A 23,195-nucleotide genomic window follows, 5' to 3' on the forward strand; every position below is an offset into this window, starting at 1 on the left:
CCTCTTGTTTGGAGCCTAGTAATACTGTAAATGCTTTTGTTAAATATCTACCAGGTATTGTAGATTCAGTTTCTTTTTTGTGTGTGTGTGTGGTGTGGGGGGTACAGAATTTTGCAAAGTGAAGTTACCATGTTGTTTTGTGAGGTTAAATATTCACAAGTTCTACTTCCATTTTTAGCTCACCTGTCACAAAGTGACAAGGTGAGCTTTTGTGATCGCGCGGTGTCCGTCGTCCGTCTGTCCGTGCGTGCGTGCGTGCGTCTGTAAACTTTTGCTTGTGACCACTCTAGAGGTCACATTTTTCATTGGATCTTTATGAAAGTTGGTCAGAATGTTCATCTTGATGATATCTAGGTCGAGTTCGAAACTGGGTCACGTGCCTTCAAAAACTAGGTCAGTAGGTCTAAAAATAGAAAAACCTTGTGACCTCTCTAGAGGCCATATATTTCACAAGATCTTCATGAAAATTGCTCAGAATGTTCATCTTGATGATATCTAGATCAAGTTCGAAACTGGGTCACATGCCATCAAAAACTAGGTCAGTAGGTCTAAAAATAGAAAAACCTTGTGACCTCTCTAGAGGCCATATATTTCACAAGATCTTTATGAAAATTGGTCAGAACGTTCACCTTGATGATATCTAGGTCAAGTTCGAAACTGAGTCACGTGCCGTCAGAGCTCCAGATAAGCTGCGTATTTGCGTATTTACGCAATTAAAATTGCAGAAAACCCAATTGAATTCATACAGTGTGCGTACTGAAACGCAATTAAAATTCCTTATACCCAATTCATAAAAAATAGCTTGCGTATCGCATTTTCCTTATAACTAGAACGGGTACGAGACTTTAACACTAGATTTGACTGACTGGTTATACGTTACTGCAGAACAGGTAGCAATTTATCGGAAAAATAACAGGACCATTCAGTCGGCTGATCGGTGTTATTTGGACGCTTTGTAAACAATTTTACGCTGATAAAATGTAAAGAGGTTGCAGGAAAAAACATTGTTGCAGCACAAACAAACAAATTAGTGGGCTATTTTGCTGTTCAACAATGACAGTTATCTGTTTGTGACGATGTAGTGTCACCAATACTGGATGACATCTTTTGTGAGAATGCATATTGCGGTGACCACATCGTTCGGGATATTGTGGATGACCTGATCTCAGACTGCATTAAAAGTGAAAAAGAAAACAACAGTATGAAACATTCATTACAATTTTAAATACATTTTTGTATTAAACATTGAAGAGCGCCATTAAAATACTTAGTCAGTCCTGTTTAATGATATATACCATGTATACTGTAAGCAAAAAATACTCAATTGTTAGTGCGAGATTGGTAAAATACCCAATTGGTTTTAGCAAATACCCAATTACTTCTGAAAAGGCTGGGTAATGATATTATTTTTACCCAATTCAAATTTCCAATACCCAGTTCAGACAAAAAGTGATGGGTAAATACCCAATTGCACCAAAAGCTTATCTGGAGCTCTGGCCGTCAAAAACTAGGTCAGTAGGTCAAATAATAGAAAAACCTTGTGACCTTTCTAAAGGCCATATTTTTCAATGGATCTGTATGAAAGTTGGTATGAATGTTCATCTTGATGATATCTAGGTCAAGTTCGAAACTGGGTCACGTGCAGTCAAAAACTAGGTCAGTAGATCTAAAAATAGAAAACCCTTGTGACCTCTCTAGAGGCCATATATTTCACAAGATCTTCATGAAAATTGGTCAGAATGTTCAGCTTGATAATATCTAGGTCAAGTTCGAAACTGGGTCACGTGTCTTCAAAAACTAGGTCAGTAGGTCAAATAATAGAAAAACCTTGTGACCTCTCTAGAGGCCATATTTTTCATGGGATCTGTATGAAAGTTGGTCTGAATGTTCATCTTGATGATATCTAGGTCAAGTTCAAAAGTGGATCACGTGCCATCAAAAACTAGGTCAGTAGGTCAAATAATAGAAAAACCTTGTGACCTCTCTAAAGGCCATATTTTTCATGGGATCTGTATGAAAATTGGTCTGAATGTTCATCTTGATGATATCTAGGTCAAGTTTGAAACAGGATCATGTGCGGACAAAAACTAGGTCAGCAGGTCTAAAAATACAAAAACCTTGTGACCTCTCTAGAGGCCATACTTGTGAATGGATTTCCATTAAAATTGGTCTGAATGTTCACCTTGATGATATCTAGGTCAAGTTTGAAACTGGGTCACGTGCCTTAAAAAACTAGGTCAGTAGGTCAAATAATGAAAAAACCTTGTGACCTCTCTAGAGGCCATACTTTTCATGGGATCTGTATGAAAGTTGGTCTGAATGTTCATCTTGATGATATCTAGGTCAAGTTTGAAACTGGGTCAACTGCGGTCAAAAACTAGGTCAGTAGGTCTAAAATTATTAAAATCTTCTGACCTCTCTAGAGGCCATATTTTTCAATGGATCTTCATGAAAATTGATCTGAATGTTCAACTTGATGATATCTAGGTCAGTTTCGAAACTGGGTCACATGCGGTCAAAAACTAGGCCAGAAGGTATAAAAATAGAAAAACCTAGTGACCTCTCTAGAGGCCATATTTTTCATGAGATCTTCATGAAAATTAGTGAGAATGTTCACCTTGATGATATCTAGGTAAAGTTCAAAACAGGGTCACGTACCTTCGAAAACTAGGTCAATAGGTCAAATAATAGAAAAACCTTGTGACCTCTGTAGAGACCATATTTTTCAATGGATCTTTATGAAAATTCAGAATTTTTATCTTGATGATATCTAGGTCAAGTTCAAAACTGGGTCACATGAGCTCAAAAACTAGGTCACTATGTCAAATAATGACGTCATTCTCAAAACTGGGTCATGTGGGAAGAGGTTAGCGATTCAGGACCATCATGGTCCTCTTGTTGCTGTTGTAACACAGCATCAGAACAACGTATGTTTTAGCTCACCTGCTTTTGTGATCACCCTTCATCTGTCGTCCACCGGTCAGTCCACAATTTCTTGTGAGCATGATAGAGACCACATTTTTCAGTTGATTTTATTCGTACTTGCACACAACTTGTATTGTCATAATATTTCAGTCCTTTCAAAAACTGGCCAAATACCATCATGGGTTCCAGAGTTATGGCCCCTTAAAGGGCCAAAATTTGCTATTTTGGCTTGTGAACATGATAGCAATCAATTCAATCACATTTTGCAATCAGTTTTTATCAAACTTGCACACAACTTGTATTGGCACAATATCTCTGTTTCTTTTAAAAACTGGCCAGATCCCATCATGGGTTCCAGAGTAATGGCCCCTTAAAGGGCTAAAATTTGCTATTTTTGCCTTTGCAGCCATATAGAGACTTCATTTATGGTTTGATTTGAAACAAACTTGCACAGAATGTTTATCTTGATGATCTCTAGGCCAAGTTTGAAACTGGGTCATGTGGGGGTCAAAAACTAGGTCACCAGGTCAAATCAAAGGAAAAGCTTGTTAACATCCTAGAGGCCACATTTATGATCCTATCTTCATGAAACTTGGTCAGAATGTTTATCTTGATCATTCATGCCAAGTTCGAAAATAGGTCATGTGGGGTCAAAAGCTAGGTCACCACGCAAATCAAAAGAAAAGCTTTTTAACACTGTAGAGGCCACATTTATGACCGTATCTTCATGAAACTTGGTCAGAATGTTTATCTTGATGAGTCCTAGGCCAAGTTTAACAGGTGAGCGATATAGGGTCATCATGGCCCTCTTGTTTCATTTGGATTGCTCCAAAACTCGGATAACTCAAGTATTTTGCTTATAACCTTGTATCCTCCAGCAGTCAGTGTTTTACTGCATGTAAATTTAATGAATGCCACATGAGTTTTTCAGTCATTCATCCTTTCTTTTACAGTGGTGATTTAGCTGCCATCTTAGACGCTTTTGAGATGTTGAAAACAAAGTACCACTATATTCCATATAATTATACAGAAGTTTTTGGACATTTCCTCAAGAATAATGACAAGAGCAGTCTTCAGTCAGGTGAATTTTGTTTATTTCATTGCGTAACATAAGAAAACCATACTAGAGATCATGGGCCGTATTAGAGGTCACATGCCATTTTAGAGGTCAGTGACCACTCAAGAAGAGGTCACTCACGAGCGATATTAGAGGTTACTGGTTATTATAGAGTTCACAAGCCCTTTTAGAGGTCACAAGTCATCTGGAGTTTACTTGCTAAGGTTGCAGTGTCACAGGCCATACTACATGTAGTTGTCACAAGTCATATTAGAGGTTTCACACTAGTGGTCGCAGGACATTATAAAGGTACTTGTGACCATTAGATATGCTAGGGTCAAAGGCCATACTAAAGGTCACAAGGCAAGCCATTGTAAAGGCCAGAAGTCTTTCTAGAAGTCATTGGCTACACTAGAAGTCATACATTAAATATGAAGGCCATAATGGAGTTCATGGGCAAAATTAGAGTTCCCAGGTCGTACAGGAGGTCATCAGCCATACAAGAGGTCACAGTCTATATAAGATATCATTAGCCTTATCATAGATTTAATTTTAGGGACAGATGAAAGCTACATTTGACCTCTCTACAGAAAAAAATAATTCTGAAGTTATTTGCTTTACATTTAATACAAATCAAGTGTCAAAATTGGTTATAGAGAATAAAAGGTATATAGAAATACAGTCAAATCCGTATCCTTTAGAAATGAAAAAAGTGGTCTTTATTGACAGGTGGTCTATCAACAAATGTAAATGTTCATTATTTATAGTTAAATTAGAAGTGAAAATAGTGGCCTTTATATACAGGTTTTATAGTATTGGCCTTTATATATACAGGTATTTTTCTAAAGTCGTAAAAAATTGGCATTCAGACCTTTGAACCTTTACCCGGCTAAATCTCTAACATGGACTGGTCTGTCGTTCAGTTTGGTCAATAATATTTACATGTATTATAATTATAGGGGTGTTCACTGAAATTTTACTGACTGAATAGCGAACAGTGCAGACCAAGATCAAGGATCTCATCTTGGTACAGAGACAGAATCACTTGCTGCTAGCAAATTACATTTTAAAGCAAATTAATCACTGTGAACTTTTAAGTATATGCTGGGACTTTGAAATAGTTACAAAACATATTTTACCAAATAGTTCAACTATTTTAACAGGAGATATTTCGCTGCATATGACATTCGTTATAATATTCTTTTTATGGTATGATAATTTGACCTCAAGTTATTATTCATTACAATTTTTATCCAATTTTTCAGCTTTTAACAAGTTTACTGATGTAGTTATGGAACAGGAGGTTTTGCTTAGCTTGGCTGCAGCATTTTTAGAAAATAAACAGCTTGAGAAAGCCAGGAAAGTTCTAGCTGTATGTATACATAGACAATATTTGTTTACAAAAGATTTTTCACAGAGTGGTGATCAGATGAAATATTATAGAAAGTGGCATAGTCATGAATGAAATTTTTAAATCTTGCGTTCATTGATGGAAGATATTTTGATGTTACATGTGAAGAAATCTTTTTTTTTATACACCCGAACGGACGTATTATGTTATACCCCTGGTGTCTGTCCATCAGTCCGTTAGCAATTTCGTGTCCGCTTTGTAACTCTTGAACCCCTTGAAGGATTTCAAAGAAACTTGACACAAATGTTCACCACACCGAGATGACGTGCAGAGCGCATGTTTTGGATGTCTCGCTTCAAGGTCAGGGCCATATAACATAGCAGTTCACCAACTTAGAATGTTTATTCTCTTATTCTCTCCAGCTGGATTGTTTTTGTCGCTCTTGAGAAATGTCCCTTTGAAATTGAGAAAATTGACAGCTAATATTGTCAACAAGTAGAGAATCTTTAAATTCAGAATTAACTTTCTGTGATGGACATATTTTGTGACAGATCGACAACTTTTTTGCGCTTAAATTGGTGTCCGAAGGTGAAGTCTGTTAAACACAATGCTGTTTGCTCTGTAGTTTGACATGGCCTTTTTGTGTTGATGTTTCTGTGTATGTGGTGTATATTTCAGACGCCTGGTATGAGGCTGATGGCGAACAGTTTCAGAAGTATTACTCAGCAATGGGCCTATACAGGGAAGGTAAAACAATTTGTGTTTCTACATTTTCTTTAAAATTTTGATGAATGAAAAACGTCATATTACTTGGTTGTTTTTAGCTCACCTGAGCACAAAGTGCTCAAGGTGAGCTTTTGTGATCACCCTGTGTCTGTTGTCAGTCGTCTGTCTGTCATCAACAGTTTGACTGTTAACACTCTAGAGGTCACAATTTTGGCCTAATCTTAATGAAACTTGGTCAGAATGTTGCCCTCAATAAGATCTTGGACGAGTTTGATATTGGGTCATCTGGGATCAAAAACTAGGTCACCAGGTCAAATCAAAGGAAAAGCTTGTTAACACTCTAGAGGTCACAATTTTGGCCCAATCTTAATGAAACTTGTCCAGAATGTTAGCCTCGATAAAATCTTGGACGAGTTTTATATTTAGTCATCTGGGGTCAAAAACTAGGTCAACAGGTAAAATCAAAGGAAAAGCTTGTTAACACTCTAGAGGTCTTAATTTTGGCCCAATCTTAATGAAACTTGATCAGAATGTTACCCTCAGTAAAACCTTGGACGAGTTTGATTTTGGGTCATCTGGGGTCAAAAACTAGGTCACCATGTCGAATTAATGGAGAAGCTTGTTAACGCTCTAGAGGCCACATTTATGACAATATCTCTGTGAAACTTGGTCAGAATGTTAATCTTGATGATTTTTAGGTCAAGTTCAAATCTTGATCAGATGGGATCAAAAACTAGGTCACCAGGTCAAATCAAACGAAAAGCTTGTTAACACTCTAGAGGCCACATTTATGACTGTATATTCCTGAAACTTGGTCAGAATGTTTGTCTTGGTGATCTTTGTACCCCCCAACAACAAAGTTGTAAGAGGGGGTATACTGGTTTCAGGTTGTCTGTCCGTCCGTCTGTCTGTCTGTCTGTCCGTAGACACAGTCTTGTGCGCACCATCTCTCCTCATCCCCTTGACACAATTTAATGAAACTTCACACAAGTGATCAGTAACAACAGTTGTTGTGCATGGGGCATGTTAGGTTCTTTCAGAAAAAAAACTTGCAGAGTTATGGGACTTTGTTTTTTTGTTACTATACTATATACATAGACACAGTCTTGTGCGCACCATCTCTCCTCATCCACTTGACACAATTTAATGAAACTTCACACAAGTGATCAGTAACAACAGTAGTTGTGCATGGGGCATGTTAGGTTCTTTCAGAAAAAAAAATTGCAGAGTTATGGGACTTTGTTTTTTGTTACTATACTATATACGTAGACACAATCTCGTGCGCACCATCTCTCCTCATCCACTTGACACAATTTAATGGAACTTCACACAAGTGATCAGTAACAACAGTAGTTGTGCATGAGGCATGTTAGGTTCTTTCAGAAAAAAAAATTGCAGAGTTATGGGACTTTGTTTTTTGTTACTAAACTATATACATAGACACAATCTTGTGTGCACCATCTCTCCTCATCCCCTAGACACAATTTAATGAAACTTCACACAAGTGATCAGTAACAACAGTAGTTGTGCATGAGGCATGTTAGGTTCTTTCAGAAAAAAAATTTGCAGATTTACGGGACTTTATTTTTTCTTACTAAACTATATACATAGACACAATCTTGTGCGCACCATCTCTCCTCATCCCCTTGACACAGTTTAATGAAACTTCGCACAAGTGATCAGTAACAACAGTATTTGTGCATGGGGCATGTTAGGTTCTTTCAATGACAAAAATTGCAGAGTTATGGGACTTTGTTTCTTGTTAACATACTATGTACATACAGTCTGCATATGCAGTCTTGTGCACGCCTAATCTTCCGAACCCTTGCACACAATTTAATGAAACTTCACAGTTGTGCATGGTGCATGTTACGTTCTTTTAGATAAATATTCTGCATTGTAATGGGACTTTGTTTTTTGTTACTATACTGTATACATACAGTCTATATACATACAGTCCACATAATTATGCAATCTTGTGTGCATCAGATTGCAATGTACTGTGTCAGTGCATGCTGTGGGGTGGGGGGGGGGGGTACATTCATCACCTTTAGTGATAGCTCTAGTTAGGTCAGGTTTGAATCTGGGTCATGTGGGATCTTAAACTAGGTCACCAGGTCAGATCAAAGGAAAAGCTAGTTAACTCTCTAGAGGCCACATTTATGACCTTGTATTAATGAACCTTGGTTAGAATGTTAAACTTGATTATCTTTTGGTTAAATTCAAATTTGGGTCAGGTGGGGTCAAAAACTAGGTCACTAGGTCAAATCAAAGGAAAAGCTAGTTTACACTCTAGAGGCCAAATTTATTATAATATCACTGTGAAACTTGGTCAGAATCTTAATCTCGATGATTTTTAGGTTAAGTTCAAATATGAGTCAGGTACCCCATCATAAAAACAATGTCACCCGTTGAAATCAAAGGAAAAGCTTGTTAAACACTATAGAGGCTACTTTTATGACTGTATCATGAAACTCAGTCAGAATGTTAATCTTGATGGTCATTAGGTCAAGTTCGAATCTGGGTCATGTGGGGTCAGTAAGTCACCAGGTCAAATCAAAGGAAAAGCCTTCACTTAGAAACTGCCTTCTTGATTTAGAGTTAGAGCTGTTCTACTCACATGTTGTTAACAGCCCAGTTTCTCCTCCACCTGATGTTAAGTGGAGGTGGAGGTGGAGGGTGTTGATTGCCTGTGGTTAGTAAATGATTCCTGATGTTTTTAGCTCACCTGAGGCTCATGGTGAGCTTTTGTGACCCCTCAATGTCCGTCTTGCGTTGTGTGTCCGCCAACAATTCCTAAAATAATCTTCTTGTAAACCACAAGGCAGAATTACACCAAACTTCACAGGAATGATCCTGTGGTGGCCCCCTTTCAAAATTGTTCGAAGAATTTAATTCCAAGCAGAACTCTAGTTGCCATGGTAACAAAAAGGAAAAACTTAAAACATCTTCTTTCCAAAACCACAGGGCCTAGGGCTTTGATATTTGGTGTGTAGCCTTATATAGCATGGTTCGACAGTCCTTGAATCCTGAATTTTTTTTTCCAAAATCCTGAAAATCTTGAATTGAAAAAAGGTAAATAGTCCCTTAAATTTTGCTAACAAACGGGGCAATCATATTGTGTGAAAAATACAAAAAAAGATTATAATAAGTAAAACGAGCGAAAAATCTTTTTAATGAAAACAATGCACCATGGAGGAACCTAGTTGAACTACCGTTTCGTAGAAGTTAGCTGTAATTGGTTTCACAAATGTTAAAATATATGCGCAAGGTCATGTAGCGTGATTATCAACAACACATGAGTGGCCTAAAAATAAATGTATTTCCAATAAATGGCTTATCACAGAGATTATTCATCGTGTAAAAGAGTTTATGTTCAGAAAGCAAAGGTAGTGTATTAATATTGATGTCGATCTATGGCTCACAAGAGCGTTGAAATCACCCCTGTGAAAAGCCAAGAGGAGTCCCATTGACAAATTGATAAAATATCTTGAAGCTTTAAAGACTTTCTAAAGAAACAAGGCTTTGATATGTATGTAAGGCAATTATAGTGGCTCTACAAAGGTAATCAAATTGATGCATCCTAAGGTAGTTGCTATTGTAGCTTATGGAAAATAAAACTGTTCTGTAACTTTTCTTCTGTCATAATGCCTTATGAAGAGCCTAAATGGTTTTGTAATTTAAGATTTAAAGCGATTAAAATAGTCCTTGAAAATCCATAAAAAGTCCTTAAAAAGTCCTTGAAAAGTCCTTGAATTTTTTTTGTCAAGTCCTGTATGAACCATGTATAGTGATTCTCTTCCAATATTGTTCAAATTGTGCCCCTAGGGTCAAATATGACCCCGCACCAGGGGTCTTATGGTTTATATGGACTTGTATAGAAAAAAAATCTTCTTTTCTGAAACCACAAGACCTAGACCTTTGATATTTGCTATGTAGCATTGCCTTATTGTTGTCTACTAAAAGTGTTCAAATTATGCCCCTAGGGTGAAAAGAGGCCCTGCCACGGGGGTACCAATTTTTACATAGGCTTATATAAGAAAAACTTTAAAAATATTTTTGTTTGAAACTGCAAGGCCTAGGCTTTTGATATTTGATATGTAGCATTGCCTTATGGTCCTTCACCAAGATTATTCAAATTATGCCCCTTGGGTGAATAGAGGCCCCACCCAGCGGGTCCCAAGTTTTACATAGACTTGTATTAGTAAAAATATTTAAAGATCTTCTTGCCTGAAACTGAAAGGTCAAGGCCTTTGATATTTGATATGTAGCATTACCTAGTGGTCTTCTACCATAATTGTTCAAATTATGCCCCTGGGGTGAAAAGAGGCCCTGTCTGGGGGCCCCAAGTTTTACATTACATAGGAAAAAAACAACATTCTTGTCTGAAAGTTCAAGGCGCAAGCCTTTGATATTTGGTATGTAGCATTGCTTAGTGGTTCTCTAACAAAAATTTTCAAATTATGCCCCTGAAGTGAAAAGAGACCCCGCCCCGGGGGTCACTTGTGTATGAGTTATATGTAGGAAAATGTACTTCAAAAATTATCTGATCATATTTCCTAGACTGTTTAATTATAATTACCTGATGACCCCAAGTAATTAGGGGTCACTTGACTGTGACCTTGACCTTTTGACCTACAGTTTAGTTTTTTTGAGATACAGCCTTGAAATTTGGATGACACACACGGTTTTGCACACCGATCTTAACAGCATAGAAATTTGGACCATGTCAAAAACTTTCGATAAAGATTTCAATACTAATCTTTAATGTTCTTAGCCCAGACCTACTGACCTACTTTCTTGTTTTTGAAGCTACAGCAAAAAGATTTGGACCACATGTATTATGTTTGATACTGATTTCAATACTCATCTTAAATAGTTTTAATCAGGTGAGCGATATAGGGCCATCATAGCCCTCTTGTTTTAGTTAGAAGACTATCTTCTGTCAAAGTCATATTGACCTAGAGACTAAAAATTGGTTCCTTTTAATAATCAGAGTATACTTTGGCTGCCAATCTTCCTTGGATTGTTGCCTGTTATCAGTAGATGACCCCTGTTTTTATGGTCATTGTTGATCATCTTTAACTACAGCTCTTGTTTTATGTGAGGAAATCATTCACTTACTTGTATTTGGTATTTCTAGACGTATGTCTTAGGTCTTCCCTCACCACCAAAAGCTCTTAAGACACCATAATTATACCCCCACCAAACATGTTTGAGGGGGGTATATAGGAGTCAGTTTTGTCGCGTCCCGTCGCGTCGCGTCCCGTCGCGTCCCGAAATCTATTATCTCAGTTATTACCAAATGGATTTGATTCAAACTTAAAATACATGTTCCACCTTATCACCCACATCATGTGACACAAGGTGCATAACTCTTGACACCAAGTTTTCATGAATTATGTCCCCTTTTACTTAGAATTTAAGGTTAATTTTGTTGTATTTTCACTATATCTCAGTTATTACTAAATGGATTTGATTCAAACTTAAAATAGATGTTCCACCTCATCACCCACATCATGTGCCCACATCATGTGACACAAGGTGCATAACTCTGACACCAAGTTTTCATGAATTATGTCCCCTTTTACTTAGAATTTAAGGTTAATTTTGTTGTATTTTCACTATATCTCAGTTATTACTAAATGGATTTGATTCAAACTTAAAATAGTTGTTCCACCTCATCACCCAGATGATGTGACATAAGGTGCTTAACTCTGACATAAATTTTTTATGAATTATGTCCCCTTTTACTTTAAATTTAAGGTTGATTTTGATGTATTTTCACTATATCTCAATTATTACAAAATGGATTTAATTCAAACTTAAGATAGATGTTCCACCTCATCACCCACATCATGTGACACAAGGTGCATAACTCTGACACCAATTTTTCATGAATTATGCCCCTTTTTACTTAGAATTTAAGGTTAATTTTGATGTATTTTCACTATATCTCAGTTACTACTGAATGGATTTGATTCAGACTTAAAATAGATGTTCCACCTCATCACCCACATCATGTGACACAAGGTGCATAACTCTGACACTAATTTTTCTTGAATTGTGTCCCCTTTTACCTAAAATTTAAGGTTAAATTTGATGTATTTTCACTATATGTCATTCTGATTGGCTTAGAGCCAAAGGGAAGTAACCTTTTTAGCTCATCTGATTTTTTGAAAAAAAATGATGAGTTATTGTCATCACTTGAGCGGTTGTCGGCGTCGGTGTCGGCGTCTGCGTCGGCGTTGCCTGGTTAAGTTTTATGTTTAGGTCAGCTTTTCTCCTAAACTATCAAAGCTATTGCTTTGAAACTTGGAATACTTGTTCACCATCATAAGCTGACCCTGTATAGCAAGAAACATAACTCCATCTTGCTTTTTGCAAGATTTATGGCCCCTTTTGTACTTAGAAAATATCAGATTTCTTGGTTAAGTTTTATGTTTAGGTCAATTTTTCTCCTAAACTATCAAAGCTATTGCTTTGAAACTTAGAATACTTGTTCACCATCATAAGCAGACCCTGTACATCAAGAAACATAACTCCATCTTGCTTTTTGCAAGAATTATTGCCCCTTTTGGACTTAGAAAATCAGTTTTCTTGGTTAAGTTTTATGTTTAGGTCAGCTTTAATCCTAAACTATCAAAGCTATTGCTTTAAAACTTGCAACACTTGGTCACCATCATAGGCTGACCCTGTACAGCAAGAAACATAACTCCATCCTGCTTTTTGCAAGATTTATGGCCCCTTTTGGACTTAGAAAATATCAGATTTCTTGGTTAAGTTTTATGTTTAGGTAAACTTTTTCTCTTAAACTATCAAAGCTATTGCTTTGAAACTTGTAACACTTGTTCACCATCATAAGCTGACCCTGTACAGCAAGCAACATAACTCCATCCTGCTTTTTGCAATAATTATTGCCCCTTTTGGACTTAGAAAAATCATTTTCTTGGTTGAATATTATGTTTAAGTCAACTTTTCTCATAAACTATCAAAGCTATTGCTTTAAAACTTGCAACAGTTTTTCACCATCATAAGTGGACACTGTACATCAAGAAACATGACTCTATCCTGCTTTTTGCAAGAATGATGGCCCTTTTTAGACTTAGAAAATCATGGGTAGGACAATATTTCTATTATACAAAAAAAATCAGATGAGCGTCAGCACCCGCAAGGCGGTGCTCTTGTTTAACTTTTGTACTGAGTTTCTTCCCCTTAAATTCCAGGAATAAGTCTATTTTTAGAAATCCTTTTTTTAGATTTTCAATATTTTAGGTATTTTTCTAACTTTTTTATTATAAGTCCTATGTAAAAAGTAAAAACATTTTTCTGTGGTAACATGAGTCGGTAAGACATTTTTTTTTAGTGTATCTCTAATATTAGAGATTTAATATATTTACAAGTATCACTATACTAGTATTATACTAGTATTACTTATATGTTGAAGCCCAGGATGAAGTACTCCAAAGTATTTTTAGCCCACCATCATCAGATGGTGGCTATTCAAATCACTCTGCGTCCGTGGTCCGTTGCCTTCCGTCCGTCCGTCCGTTAACAATTTCTCGTTATCGCATCTACTCAGAAACTACCGGGGGGATTTTAACCAAACTTTGTCAGAATGATGTATTGGTACCCTAGTTGTGTCCCACTGAAAATCAGACTGGTTCAACAATTTTTTAGTGAGTTATGGCCCTTTGTTTATTTCTATAATTTACATAGATTTATATAGGGAAAAACTTTGAAAATCTTCTTGTCCAAAACCACAGAGCCTAGGGCTTTGATATTTGGTATGAAGCATCATCTAGTGGTCCTCTACCAAGATGATTCAAATTATTTCCTTGGGGTCTAATATGGCCCCGCCCCGGGGGTCACATGGTTTATATAGACTTATATAGGGAAAAACTTTGAAAAACCTCTTGTTCAAAACCACATGGCCTAGGGCTTTGATATTTTGTATATGACATCATCTAGTGGTCTTCTACTAAGATTGTTCAAATTATCCCCCTAGGGTCAAATATGGCCCCGCCCCAGGGGTCACATGGTTTACATAGACTTATATAGGGAAAAACTTTGAAAATCTTCTAGTCCAAACCACAAAGCCTAGGGCTTTGGCATTTGTAATGTAGCATCATCTAATGGTTCTCTACCAAGTTTGTTCAAATCATCCCCCTAGGGTCAAATATTGCCCCGCCCTGTGGGGTCACATGGTTCATATAGACTTATATAGGGAAAAGATTTTATAATCTTGTCAATAACCTACAACATTCAAATTTGGACCACTTGTATGGTTTTGAGTGGCAAGATGAACCTTGACATGAGTTGACCTTGATTTTGACCTAGTGACCTATTTTCACATTTCTGTAGCTACTGCCTTCAAATTTGGACCACATGCATAGTTTTGTGCACTGAAACAAACTTTGACCTTGACATTGACCTAGTGACCTACTTTCACATTTTTGAAGGTACAGGCTTCAAATTTGGACCACATGCATAGTTTCGTGTTCTGAAATGGAATTTGACCTTGATTTTGACCTACTGACCTACTTTCACATTTCTCAAGCTACAGCCTTCAAATTTGGACCACATGCATAGTTTTGTGTACCGAAACAAACTTTGACCTTTACATTGACCTAGTGACCTACTTTCACATTTTTGAAGATACAGGCTTCAAATTTGGAACACATGCTTAGTTCTGTGTTCCGAAATAAAATTTGACCTTGATTTTGACCTAGTGACCTACTTTCACATTTCTCAAGCTACAGCCTTCAAATTTGGACCACTTGCATAGTTTTGTGTACCGAAATGAACTTTGACCTTAAGATTGACCTAGTGGCCTACTTTCACATTTCTGTAGCTACAGGCTTCAAATTTAGACCACATGCATAGGATTGTGTACCGAAACAAACTTTGACCTTGACATTGACCTAGTGACCTACTTTCACATTTTTGAAGGTACAGGCTTTAAATTTGGACCACATGCATAAATTTGTGTTCTGAAGTGTAATTTGACCTTGATTTTGACCTACTGACCTACTTTCACATTTCGTCCTTGAAATTGATCTAGTGACCTACTTTCACATTTCTCAAGCTACAGCTTTCGAATTTGGACCACATGCACACTGTTGTGTACGGAAATGAAATTTGACCTTGAGCTAGTCAGTAAGTCTTGAAATTTGGAACACTCAAAAATGGCACATTGGTGGGTGCCAAGATCACTCTGTGATCTCTTGTTAAGATTTCTTATGGTTGCCATTCTTCTGTGACAAGACCGTATGGTGGGGGTATGAGTCACTCCTGTGACAGTTCTAGTTATGACAAAAATTGTTAAAAGAAAAGCAGAACAAAACACTTGATTTCTATTGATAGGATGAACTGATTGATGAGTTTTTGCAGCTGGTTAGCGACTTGCCAGGAAACATTCAACAGGCTGAGATAGTTTGTTTGAATCTACGAGCCATGTGTGAGTATCAAGGTTTTATTGAAGTATTTTTTATGACAACAGATCATTACCAAATGTATCTTTAGACAAGTCTTAGCATCTGCCATTTCTATCCGTGTAAGAACTGGGTTTCTTCTATTTGAAGGACGACTGGATATGTGTAAAAACATTATTAATAGCTTGACCCAGGCTTTCATGTAAAATGAACTTATGGTTAGGCATTCTATTTGTTTATTGATAAAGTATAATAAATTGAGCCGCGCCATGAGAAAACCAACATAGTGGCTTTGCGACCAGCATGGATCCAGACCAGCCTGCGCAGTCTGGTCAGGATCCATGCTGTTCGCTTTTAAAGCCTATTGGAATTGGAGAAACTGTAAGTGAACAGCATGGATCCGTGCAGGCTGGTCTGGATCCATGCAGGTCGCAAAGCCACTATGTTGGTTTTCCCATGGCGCGGCTCAGTTACTTTTAATGATTCTTAATCTTGATTATTTAGATAGTGAATGCCTTAGCAATATGGTTTATCATTGGATACATCAAGGTTAGAGTTCAAATTTGAAGCACAAGTGGTTAAAGTATGCAAGCTGCTGAATAATGAACCAGGGTATATCAAGATGTTAATTCAAAAAATGTACTTAGTGTCATGGTAATGAATCATACTTCAAGAGACAGAATTTGATACCGTAATAGTCTGTCGCTGGTCTTCCTGTCAAATAGTTGTTTTATTGCAGATTATAAAGCAGTTTCAATTCCATTTTTAGCTCACCTAGCACAAAGTGCTCATGGTGAGCTCTTGTGATCGCCCCGTGTCCGCTGTCAGTCGTCTGTTGTCAACAATATGACTGTTAACAATTTGACTGTTAACAATCTACAGGTCACACTTTTGGCCCAATCTTAATGAAACTTGGGTCAAAATGTTACCCTCAGTAAAATCTTGGACATTGGGACATCTGGGGTCTAAAACTAGGTCACAAGGTCAAATCAAAGGAAAAGCTTGTTAACACTCTAGAGGCCACATGTTTAATAATATCTCTATGAAACTTGGTCAGAATTTTAACCTTGATGATCTCTAGGTCAAGTTCAAATCTTGATCTGATGGGAACAAAAACTAGGTCACCAGGTAAAAAATTCCAAGCAAAAGCTTGTTAACACTCTAGAGGCCACATTTATGACTGTATCTTCATGAAACTTTGTCAAGATGTTAATATTGGTGATCTTTAGGTCAGCTTCAACTCTGGATCAATTAGGGTTAAAAACTAGGTCACTAAGTCAAATCAAAGGAAAATCTATTTAGCACTCTAGAGGCCACATTTATGACCATATCTTTATGAAACATGGTCACAATGTTAATCATGTTAGTCTTGATGGTCTTTAGGTCAAGTTCAGATCTTGACTAGATTGGGTCAAAAGCTAGATCACCAGGTCAAATCTAAGGAATGGTTAGTTTACACAATAGAGGCCACATTTATGATCGTATCTTAATGAAACTTTGTCAGAATGTTAATCTTGATGACCTTTAGATCTAGTTTAAATCTGGATCTTGTGGGATCAAAAGCTAGGTCACCAGATCAAAAAATCCAAGGAAAAGCTTGTTAACACTCTAGAGGCCACATTTATGACTGTATCTTCATGAGACTTTCTCAGAATGTTAATCTTGGTGATCTTTAGGTCAGCTTCAAATCTGGATCAGGTGGGATTTAAAAAAAAAGGCACTAAGTCAAATTAAAGGAAAAGCTATTTAACACCCTAGAGGCCACATTTATGACCATGTCTTTATGAAACTTGGTCACAATGTTAATCATGTTAATCTTGATGATCTTTAGGTCAGGTTCAAATCTTTACTAGATTGGATCAAAAACTAGATCACCAGTTCAAATCTAAGGAATGGTTAGTTTACACAATAGAGGCCACATTTAATATCATATCTTAATGAAACTCAGAATGTTAATCTTGAAAATCTTTAGGTTAAGTACAAATTGGGGTAAAGTGGGATCAGAAATTAAGTCACCAGGTGGAATTAAAGGAAAAGCTGGTTAACAGTATAGTGCCCACATTTAAGACCATATTTTGATGAAACTTGGTCAGAATGTTAAACTTGGTGATCGTTAGGTCAAGTTCAAATCTTGGTCAGATGGGGTCAAAAACTAGGTCACCAGGTCAGATCAAAGGAAAAGCTAGTTAACACATTAATGACAATATCTCTATGAAATAAAAGTCACCAAGGAATAGCTTGTAAACACTCTAGAGGCAACATTTATGACTGTATCTTTATGAAACTTGGTCAGAATCTTAACTTTGATGATCTTTAGGTCAGATCGAATCTGGGTCATGTGGACTCTGACCTACTGACCTTCTTTCTTGTTTTATTAAGATACAGTTTTGAAATTTGGATGACATGTACAGTTTTGCACACCGGTCTTAATACTGACGTTCAGCGACCATGAAAATGACCTGCTGACTTACATTCTTGGTTTTTAAGACACAGCCTTCAAATTTGGATGACACACAATTAAGTACACCAATCTTAAAACTGACTTTCAGTGATCATGAATGTAACCTACTGACCTACTTTCTTGCTTTTTAGGGTACAGTCTTGAAATTTGAATGACACATACAGTTTTGCACACCGATTTTAAAATTGACTTTCGGTGACCTTATTTTAGCATCAGTTTGACATTTGAAACATGAAGCTGATATTACTCAGGTGAGCAATCCAGGGTCATCACAACCCTCTTGTTGGTAAAGAAACTTAGTCATGCTAAAATGTTTATATTGCAATATCTGAAGGTAACAAAGAAAATCCTGATGTGGATGCTTGTATCAGATACTTTGAAACAAAGTTTGATGAGGAAGAGGTTATAGCTGATATTAACACGCTAAGATTTTTTGCCAAATTTCTGTCCCGCCATGGGCGTGAAGTGCCATATGATCAAATTACACTGGACTTGATAAAGGAAAATAAAGGAGATCAACCTGTTGTGAAGGTAAGGTAGTTTCTATACAGTTCTGTAGGGCATTTTTCTAGCCGAGTGGTTATAGTGGCTGACTTTGAATCACTTGCCGCTGACTGATGTGAGCTCAAAACCTTGTGTATGATGTAGAATTTTTCATATGAGGAAACCATTAAGCTGCCTTACAGGAAGCTCATTGGTTCTACCTTGATGGCTGCCCATACCAGAAACTCTATAAAGACATTTCCTTAGAATTATTTTCTACAGACAAAATTACAAATACTTTGCTTCAATATTTACTCAATTTCAGCAGTTGTCGCCATGATCTTTTCAGTTCATGGTGAGCTGTTGTGATCATGATGAGTCTGTCTTCTTTCTTTTTTAGCTCACCTGTCACATAGTGACAAGATGAGCTTTTGTGATCACACTTTGTCCGTCGTCAGTCGGTCCGGGCTAACAAATTGGTACTTGAGTGTCTAGCAGGTTAGGGTTTGGACTCTTTGTTTATATGAAAGTCACTTTAAAAAGTGTCCAAAAGTTGGTTTATGTGACTAATTTTTGGGTTTATGTGGCTAAAATTTAACATTGTAAAGTCACTTAAGTATCATACCATGAGTACATTCCGGCCAGCCGGCCGTCAACAATTTCTTGTCTGCACGATAGAGGTTTCATTTAATATGACTTTATTTTAACCAAACTTCCACACAATTTGTATCACCATAAGATCTCGGTTCATTTCTTTAACTGGCCAGATCCCGTTATGGGTTCCAGAGTTATGGCCCCTGAAAGGTTGAGTTCGAATATGGGTTATCTGGGTCAAAAGCTTGGTCACTAGGTCAAATCGAAGAAAAACCTTGAGTATGAGATAGAGGCTGTATTTTTCAATTGATCTTCATGAAATTTGGACAAAATAGTTGCCTAAATAAAATCTAGGTAGAATTCAAATATGGGTCATATGGGGTGAAAAGTAGGTCACTAGGTCAAATCAAAGAAAAACCTTGTGTATGCCATAGAAGCTGTATTTTTCAATTGATCTTCATGAAATTTGTTCAGAATGATCGCCTTGATGAAATCTAGGTCGAGTTTGAATATAGGTCGTCTTGGATTATAAACTAGGTCTCTGGCTCAAATCAAAGAAAAACATTGTGTATGCCATAGAAGCTGTATTTTTCAATCGATCTTCATAAAATTTGGTCAGAATGATTACCTAAATGAAATTTAGGTAGAGTTCAAATATGGGTCTTCTGGGGTTAAAAAGTAGGTCACTAGGTTAAATCAAAGGAAAACCATGTGTATGCGATAGAGGCTGTATTTTTCAATTTATCTTCATGAAATTTGGTCAGAATGATTACCTTGATAAAGTCTAGGGCAAGATCGAATATGGGTCATCTGGGGTCAAAAACTAGGTCACTAGGTCATATCAAAGAAAATACTTGTTTAAACTCAACAGAGCACATTTTTGGCCCAATCCTAATGAAAATTTGCCAGAATATTTGTTACCATGAAATCACTAGGTCAAACATGTTCACACTATTATGGTGCGTCTCTCAGGTGAGCGACCCAGGGCCATCTTGGCACTCTTGCCTTTTTCAAACCATGTAATTGTCGTGCACTTCATTTGAGTATTAATTACCTCCCTTTGATATGATAGAAGATTTTATTATATTTTTTTTTCTTACCAATTTAAAAATGAAATCAAATTAATTCTTTAAAATACAGAAATTAGCATTTGAAAGCATTCACCAGTTATAGATTTTCAGACGTTTTCAAACTTCAAAATATCTTCATGACTGATATATTATATAGTTATGATTTATATACATCGTTAGTATATTGCCCTATTACTTAGAAGAAGTTATGTTGGCATGCAGCATGTTTTGTGAAAAATGTCATTAGGTAGGGGTTGGTAACTCTATTACAAATTCTTGTCTTTATTACGCCATCAGCTGGCTTCTGGAAGGTTGGTGGTTCTACCCAGGTTCACACTCGTGACAAAAAAATGTACAGGAGGGCACCTGGGATCTTCCTCTTCCATCAAAGCTGGAAAGTCACCATATGACCTATAATTGTGTTGGTACAGCATTTATCCTAACAAAATAAAAATATTGCCTTTATTACCCCTGCAGATGGGAGTCCGTCTAAATGAGTAACTTGTTCGTCTCCTACAAAACATTGAAATTCTTCAATGATTCATAAATGATTTAATGCTGTAAGGCTTAAGTTTTTTATGCCCCCACTTGAGGGGGGGGTGAGGGATATAGATTTGCCTTTGTCCGTCCATCCTCCGAGAATGTTGTGTCGTGCCTAGCTCCAAAAGTATTTGACCTAGAGTCACCAAAGTTTACAGGAATGTTGGTCAGCATGTGCAGTTGTGCACCTAGGGTTTTGCGTCCCAAGAAAGCATATATGTTTATATTTACATTATATATGGTCATTTTTTGCATTTTTTTTTTAAATAGCAACATATTGTTTTCCCAAAGTTATCTGTGTCCTTTGTCATGTAGTGGGGGCATCTGTGTCCCATGGACACATTTCTAGTTATTAATTGAGATATTTTATCTTCTTGGTCAATTTAGTACTATTTTCTGTCACACTTATATATACACAAGACTTGTATTTATTAGGATTTATTAGATGATATTAAACAATGTGATATATATGCAGGCTTCCCGGCCAAGAGCGATGTTTAGGCAGAAAAAGGAACCAGAACCAACGAAACCAGCTGAAAAGAAAAAGAAACCGGAACCAGCAAAACCAGCTGAAAAGACTTCAGCAGAAGAGGCAAATGATGATACATTATTACTTTTACTGAAACGAAGGGAGTTCAAACGGGCATTGAAGAAGTAAGTCTTTTATTATGCCCCCTTCACTTTGACCGCAAACGAGAAGAAGAAGATGCCCCCTTCCTTTTTTATGCAGATCAGTATGTCGGCCTGTCCGTCCATAGACCAATCGGTTTCCTGATGATAACTCAAGAACGTGAGGGCCTAGGATTATTAAAGTTGATAGGAAGATGGGTCATGACCAGCAGATGATGCCTTTTGATTTTGGGATCAATGGTCAAGGTCACAGTAACCCAGAACAGTTAAATGGTTTCTGGATGATAACTCAAGAACGCTTAGTGTAGGATCACAGAACTTTATGGGGAGGTTGATCATGACCAGCAGATGATACCTAATGATTTTGAAGTCAGTAAATCAAAGGTCAAGGTCACAGTGACCCGGAACAATTAAACCGTTTCCGGACGATAACTTGAGAAGTCTTGTGCCAAGGATTACGAAACTTTATAGGGATGTTGATCATGACCAGCAGAAGACTCTTATTGATTTTGAGATCAGTAGGTCAAAGGTTAAGTTCACATTGACCCAGAACAGTAGAACTTGTTTTGCCAAATTATTAGATAATATTTTGGTCTGAGATCACATTTGATATGGAGTTTACTTATGACTGGTAAATGACCGATAATTATTGATTTGAGGTTAGTATGTCAAACATTAGGTGCACAATGACCAAATAAGTTCTGTTCCTTGTGCAATTAACGCATGCATCAAGGAGGGTTCAGGAGGCATTTTGTGTTCTACAAACTCTTAATACAAATTTTACCCCCATTTACTGAAAACTATTACATTCATTGCATCTCTGTTATTACAGAAGAGATTCAATTCAATCTGAAAAAGTTGTTCCACATTATCACCCACATCATATGACACAGTATTTCATGAATTATGCCCTCCTTTTACTTAGAATTTCGCATTAAGATAGATGGACTTTCACTAGAATCTTTATTACTACTTAATGTTTTGATTCAAACTTAAAATGTTTTAGTTCTTCCACATCACTGTCCTGAAATGAACAACGGGCCTGGTACAAATAATTCATGAATTATTCCTCTTCTTACTTAGATTTTCAGTTTTATTAGCTCACACTCGGAGTGAGCTATTGTGATTGCTCACCGTCCATCCGTCCTCAGTCTGTTGTTCCTCTGTCCACACTTTCTTTTAAACAACATCTAACCCACCAACCCAATTTTGATGTTCCTTGGATGGTCTTCTAAAATTTTTTCAAAAAATTAAATTCCATACCGAACTCTTGTTGCCATGGCAACCTGAAGGAAAAAGCCCATCAGCTTAGCTCAGTAGGTAAGAGCGTTGGTCTACGGATCGCGGGGTCGCGAGATCCATCCTTAGGCTGGGCGTATGTTCTCTGTGACTATTTGATAAACGACATTGTGTCTGAAATTATTAGTCCTCCACCTCTGATTCATGTGGGGAAGTTGGCAGTTACTTGCGGAGAACAGGTTTGTACTGGTACAGAATCCAGGAACACCGGTTAGGTTAACTGCCCGCCGTTACATGACTGAAATACTGTTGAAAAACGGTGTTAAACCCAAAACAAACAAAACCTGAAGGAAAAACTTAAAAAAATATTGTCCAAAAGCACAGGTCCTAGGGCTTTAATATTTGGTATGTAGCATCATCTAGTGGTCCTCTATCAAGGTTGTTCAAACTATCCCTCTAGAGTCAAATATGGCTCTGACATGGTGGTCACATGGTTTATAAACTTATATAGGAAAAACTTTGAAATTAATCTTGTCCGAACCACAGAGCCTAGGGCTTTGATATTTGGCATGTAGCATCATCTGGTAGGCCTCTACCAAGCTTATTCAAATTATCCCCTTCAAGTCAAATATGGCCCCACCCTGGGGGTCAAATGGTTTATATAGAGAAAATTTTTGAAAATCTT

General features: G+C 37.1%; 1 protein-coding gene across 2 annotated transcripts in view; it reads left to right on the top strand.

Moving 5' to 3' along the window:
* LOC123532363 (leucine-rich PPR motif-containing protein, mitochondrial-like) overlaps positions 1 to 23,195 on the top strand; it is a 134,068-nt gene that overhangs the window by 81,952 nt on the left and 28,921 nt on the right. For both annotated transcript variants that reach the window (XM_045313785.2, XM_045313793.2), the window contains exons 26-31: positions 3,879 to 4,006; positions 5,248 to 5,354; positions 6,012 to 6,080; positions 15,426 to 15,519; positions 18,289 to 18,485; positions 21,117 to 21,295. In XM_045313785.2, the coding sequence (XP_045169720.2) occupies positions 3,879 to 4,006; positions 5,248 to 5,354; positions 6,012 to 6,080; positions 15,426 to 15,519; positions 18,289 to 18,485; positions 21,117 to 21,295 (774 nt within the window). The remainder of the gene's footprint in view (positions 1 to 3,878; positions 4,007 to 5,247; positions 5,355 to 6,011; positions 6,081 to 15,425; positions 15,520 to 18,288; positions 18,486 to 21,116; positions 21,296 to 23,195) is intronic.

Source organism: Mercenaria mercenaria, chromosome 1, assembly GCF_021730395.1.
Source record: "Mercenaria mercenaria strain notata chromosome 1, MADL_Memer_1, whole genome shotgun sequence".
In the NCBI taxonomy this organism is placed as follows: domain Eukaryota; kingdom Metazoa; phylum Mollusca; class Bivalvia; order Venerida; family Veneridae; genus Mercenaria; species Mercenaria mercenaria.